This window comes from Rhyacophila brunnea, unplaced genomic scaffold, assembly GCF_057557595.1.
Source record: "Rhyacophila brunnea isolate RB1 unplaced genomic scaffold, BYU_Rbru_1.0 scaffold_15, whole genome shotgun sequence".
NCBI classification, from domain to species: Eukaryota; Metazoa; Arthropoda; class Insecta; order Trichoptera; family Rhyacophilidae; genus Rhyacophila; species Rhyacophila brunnea.
In genome coordinates, this window is record NW_028232806.1 from 2,896,527 (window position 1) to 2,902,878 (window position 6,352).

Here is a 6,352-nt window from a genome sequence, read left to right on the forward strand (position 1 = left end):
AATCTAAATTTGGAGTGAATCAAAAAACAAAATATGTAGATCAATCAAGCCATGTCCGCCCCTTAGCTGGAGCAAGTGGACACCACATGGCGCTTCCAAGAATCTCTGTCGCTCGCCAGTCTCCTTGCTTCATTCCAGGTCATACTAGCATCCTGTAGCTTCGCCGTATACACTATAAAAGCCGGAATCCGGTTGGCTTGAAACATAGGCAAGCCATGTAAAAATTTTCTTCTGGCATCTACAGCACGTATCTGAACCAGGTCCAATGTCACCTTTTCACTCTCAGCATGATGGGAGGCTGCTCTGTTTTTTTTGCAACAAAAGATACCTTTGAAGATTGGATTAATAAACAAAATATCTTCACAGAAATATAATTATCTATTTTTTAACGAATCATGCTTTGTTTTATTTGTTATAAGTGTATAAGTTTCCTATTACATTATTTCATAGGTCATAGCGTCGTTTATAAATAAATAAATAAATATTGAACATCTGACTGAGTGATCTGTTTTGATGATTTCAGAACCACTTGCCGAACATAAAGGTGCACGCCTACTTTGCGCCCGTGACCCCGCCCCCGTCGGCAGGCGCCGGGCGACAGCGGTACTGCCGATGTTGCAACATCATTTGAGACGCGCCTCCGCACAGGTTAGCCCGGCCATCTTTTTTATGTAAAACGCCTGTAGTCGGCGTAGCATAAAATTGATTGATTAATGTATGGTTTTGAATAGATAACGAGGCAAGTAATTGACATATCTCTTTCTCGTTCTATTATACGGGCGATCGCGAGAGCGAGCGAAATGCACGATCCGCGCACAGAGTTTTGATTTTTATCAGTTATTGGAAACAATCGGTTATTCCACACGAGGATAATACAAAGTACTGGAATTAGGAAACTACCCGGCTGAACAGAAAAATTTTGCATGGTGGCCTCGTTAAAAGATCGCGTACAATATGCATGATTTGTGAAAAAGGTCTTCATGGTGTTTGTTTATTGGAACATTTAAAATATGTATTGAAAATGATTTTATTTCATTATTTTTTTATAAATGAAACAGTTTTTATATAGCACAAATCCACTCTAATTTAAACACTGAGTTGAGTAAAAGTCTTTCCCATTATTTCAAATGCATAAAATAAAATAAAACATTGTCCTTCCACCAAGAATTTGACTGTAAACAAATTTTTATATGGTAAATTAAAAATTTGTATTTGGAATTGTTTTTATTGTAAAAAGGGTGATGCCATGAAAAAAAATACAATAGTTATAAGTTTTAAACCTACCCAGTCACAAAACATATATGAATCGGGTTATATTACACAATAATAAAACTAAATAGATAAAACAATGTTTCGTACCACTGGTGCAGTAGTATGTTCCCAAATTAACTTAACATTTCAGGCATCAAAAGGAAAACGATGATCATTGTTAGCATTTTTGGCCATTATCAAAAACAACGATATATCGTTGCGTAGCATTCTAACGGTTATGCACAAAGAAATTAGCATTTGCCTGATTTCAGAGGGCTTATCAAACTTTCAAGTTGCAATTACTCCATACAATGATTTCTAGACTTACCAACTTTTGATAGTATCCCCCACGGTTTATTGATCTGATGTTTTGTTATAACGTATACATATATGGTTTGTAATTGTTCATCTAAATATGGTTTGGTTGCTTATCTATGTACAATAATTGTTCTTTCGCAGCAGTTATAACCACATTTGTATTATAATTTCAATGCTTTGTTTTCGGTACAAGTTGAACGTGTTTCCTGTTTTAAATGGTAAATTTATGTTATAATTAATATAATAAAATATTCATTTGAAACAGAGAAATCATGATGTAACGTATGTGGTATGGTTACAGGTGCTGCTAGCCAATAAGGTTGGCGGCCAGCCTGTGCCTGTCGTTCTGCCGCCTCCCCTGCTGCTGTCAGCGGGAGTGCGCCACCTTCATCTGACTGTGGCCCCGCCCGGGCGCCGCCCTCGCCGTCGCGTTGCTCTCCTCGTGCCTACTCATCGGCAACCGATGGAGCATCGCGGGCCGCCGTTGGACCATGATCGGTAGGCGTTGGATGTTCGTGGGGAACCGCTGGACTCTCGTCGGCATCCGGTGGATGGTCGTGGGGAGCGTATACCCCTGCCCTGTGCTCCGCGGAGTGTACCACGTCTGCGCCGTCACCGCGTTGGTGCCGTGTGAACTTGCATAATGATTTGATGGAATAATAAGACGTTTTACCATGTGCGAGTGTAGAATAATAATAATATTGAGAATTGTTTGTATGTGCGGTTGTTTTGTCTTGACAAAACGTGTGGCACTCACTCTGAATTTCAATTCGATTAAGTGTAGTGTTTTATTGACACATTTAATCAAACCTGGACTGACAATGTAAATAAGATTTATTCCCGTTTCTGCAACTTTTTGCACCACTTTAAAAGAGACGACTGTATATACGGTGAAATGCTCACAAAGTAATAAAAAAAACATGTTGACGGTGTAAGTGTAATTCCATGAAAGAGTGAGATTTTTTAAAATACATTTTTATGCGGCTTTCTCTTGAACAAGAAAATTGTTAGCTTGTGTATGTAATAAAATTTCAGAATCGACCAATAGTTCTCTTGTTTATCAGTTTAAATCAATACTTCATATAAACATGCATACTGTAAATAAAACGACATTCGAATCATTCAGCGAAAGACATGGACCTTTTGTGCTGGTCCATATATAAATTGTTGAATGCAATTTCATTTTGACCTAAGCACAACTTTTGAATGGACAATCGAAAGAATTAGTACGGTCAACCTTAGGCATTATATGAAAATTAATAGTCCTTTTTTGCCATCACTTTCATACGTTTAAGCTGCATCTCTATACAAGAAGGTTTTCTTCATTATCTAGTAAAAGGTCTATCTTGTAAAACTCATAAATGAGATTTATTGAATATTGCCATGATGGTCTCCCCCAAATACTTTTGTGATCTTGAACAGACGCTTTCCGTTGCTTTGGCTAAGAGAATTTAAATCTCCCGCGCCTCAATCCAGCTATCTCAAATTCGGCCATCCAGACCTTCTCGTACCCTCCGGGGATGCGTACATAGTTCATAACATGTCTAGTTGTTTCAAAAATCAATCCACAAAAACTTCTTAAATTGTTTTTTAGAGAAAGTTTGTTTTCATGTTTTGAGTTTTGACTGTTTTTACCAAGGCCTGAACAAAAACGAACCATAAGTGCTAGTGAGAAAGCATTCGGCACGCTTTTATCTCCACAATATGTGTTAGAGTAAGATAGAATTTCTACGGTTGAATTAAATATTTTTTTTACACTTCGCCGGTAAATATTGATTTGAATGACTAGTCATTTAAAAATTGCAAGCACGTGTTGCTGAAATTTATTATAAATTTGATAGACTGAGAAGCAACATGATGATGTAACGTTTCATAGTTAAGTGATAATAAAATTGAGGTCCTACTGTGCGTTAAACGCAAGAATCACGGCTTCATTTCGCCGAACAATACCCACCCTCTTTATATTATTACTCTGAGGTTTTTACTGTTTCCTGAAAAAGCACTATTTTGGATTTATGAGGTTTATGAGAGGATATTCAAATTGTGCAAATCAAACCTGCGTAGTAACATAGTTTTTGTCTTTTCTGAACGATTTAAAAAATGGTTAACTCACGGAATTACACTTACACCGATGATGTCATTATTACTATGTTCGATTTTTCGCTCTCTTTTACCATCAGAGCAATTCAAAAGAACCTCTTAAAACGTAACTGATGAAAAATATAACTTGTGCCCTTTAAATTGACCAAAAGACCACAGAAATGTATCATAATAAACCATTCATAAAAAGCAGATTGTAGAAAAGATTCTACAAATTGTAACTGGAATAAATCTGTAAAAAATTAATAACTACTGTTTTTATAATCGTGTACTGTTGAAAGATATTGTATGAATGTGTTACGAACGATTGTCATTCTGATAGACGTTCCAAATAATATCAGATTGGAATTATACGTAAAAGTCACAATGTGCCATGCAATTTAAATAATTAAAAATGTCGATGGGTCAATGCACAGGTGTTGTGTATGTCCAGGTTTCTACGGTTTGAAAAAAGTCAAAGCGTACATAATATGTAATAAACTATTTCTTCTGTTCAACGAATAATTCACAAGATTTGAGAATGTAACATTCTATACATTGAACAACATAATTTGAAAACATCTCATGTGTATACCTACTAGAAAAAATCTTTTTTGACACCTGACGGGACTTGGAACTTGTAACAAATGGATTCGCGCCATTGTCGTTTTCCAATTAAGATACGGGCATCCTACATAATTATGACGAATTTAACCAGTAATTCTTACATGAAATGCTTATCAAATCGCGTTAATAATGTTGGCTATTGGTTTTTGTGTATTAAATCAAAGATAGGTATCAATTAAATGCCTTAATTACTAACCGACGTGCGGATCGCTCCAAATTTTTAGTTATAACGTACTTGCACTTGCTAATAGTTTTTCTTTTATTCAACGAATAATTCACAAGGTTTTAGAATGCAACATTCCATATTAAATATTTGAATGAGATAATTAATGCTTTCTCAAATACCTCATATGGGAGTAAGTTGGCGTTTTGTATAGAAAAACTCAGCCGGACATACATTAACACCTGTGAACTAATCCATCTATGTGTGGTACATAGTTTTCTATGATGCGAACTCAGTTTTGAGTACTTATGAGCAAATTGTAATTAGCGCACCGTTTTTATCTACCCGACATAATATCAAAACTAACAATTATTTATTTTGATGTAATTATTCTAAAAATTTTATTTTAACCGAAATTTACGGATTAATTTTAATATTTTGGTTAAATAACTAGAATTCTGCAGGTGATTGTATTTGGATTAAGGGTCTGTCATATTTATTTGTCCGCCGAGATGAATTTGTTTACGAATAATGTAAAAATTGTTTTTTTTTTTTTGATCGTAATAATATTGTAATGAGATATGCATATAAAAATTATCTGTCTATACTAGGTAATACTGTTTATTAAAATATTATAAGAGTACTCTAATATAATTCACCGCTTTATTGTTACAGTGTTGTGTGTAACATTTTTAAATATTTTTTAAACGTCACGGTATAAATAATCACGTTCACCAGTAAATCGCGTTCTGTTCGGTTCGGTCGAATAATAGATTCGACTGCGGGAAGCCCTTCATGCGAAACAAACCTGTGTTACAATATAGTAAATTGTTCAATTGTAAATAAAACAAATAATTTAATGAATTATCTGATTCACTGTTTGAATAATAACAATCGCTGCTATTATCCGACTCGAAGCCAATATTTATAACAAATTAACCGTGTGTTCAATGATTTTTTCCATTCATTCATTATTTACCCAGTGCCATTAAGTGTATTAAATGTTTAAAAAACAGACAATACTTGCATTTTTTCGTCGCTACTTAGAACAAAAACTTTTAGTATTTTGTTTGCGATTGGTTATAAAATAACCTCTGAAGATTAGATATATCGATGGCTTAGTTTCATAGTGCTACAACTAGAAATTAGTAGTTTTGAGTAATGGCTGATCAAAGTTTTGACCGACTTGTAGTAAAGTGACAAAAACATCGGCCCTACGAGGAGAACTAGTAATTTTTTTGAGTTGTAATTTTGTGGAACTGAAGAGGAGCGATATGCAAATACATAACACATCAAAAATTTTGACTTATCTTACTATGGAACTGACCATCGATATAAAACATTTATAAAATTATATTAATCATTTGAATGAATCGTATTTTGTTCTAAACTTAAAACTCTGCAATTTTTGGTGTTTCGCATGTTTTTCCTTTTAATCTTTAGTTGTTTTATCAACATTGCTAAAAAAAATGTAACATACAACCATGTAATATTGAAGTAGCGAATTCATTACCTATTTTAGCAAGTTTTAAACTATCGATATGTAAAAAAAAATGCTATTCATAATAACATAGTCCAGTGGCACTATTGATAATAATTTTTAATTGTAATATGACATAATTAATAGATAAGACAAATATTGTGCATTATTAATGTCGTAAAGCTAAAAAAATATAATATATCATATATACATAATATTGTAAGTATGTATACTTGCAATTTTCAACAGTATTAAATAAAATGAATCTAGTTTATTGGCAATTGACGTTTGAAGATGGAAAAGAAATGCTCACTGGTTTTTTGATTAAGTGAATTATTGTAATAATTATTGATGTCAATCATTGTGTCACGTAGAATGTGCACTAATGTTTATTTTACCTTTGTAAAATGGTATTCATTAATTTCTGTACTATA

The 6,352-nt window shown here is 33.8% G+C and overlaps 1 protein-coding gene across 1 annotated transcript in view; it reads left to right on the top strand.

Moving 5' to 3' along the window:
* Nucleotides 1-3,785, top strand: part of LOC147074802 (uncharacterized) — a 39,385-nt gene extending 35,600 nt beyond the window's left edge. Inside the window, exons 13-14 of the mRNA XM_085942678.1 lie at nt 524-648; nt 1,871-3,785. Of these exons, the coding sequence (XP_085798804.1) occupies nt 524-631 (108 nt within the window). The 3' untranslated portion in view covers nt 632-648; nt 1,871-3,785. The remainder of the gene's footprint in view (nt 1-523; nt 649-1,870) is intronic.
* Nucleotides 3,786-6,352: the final 2,567 nt, after the last annotated feature.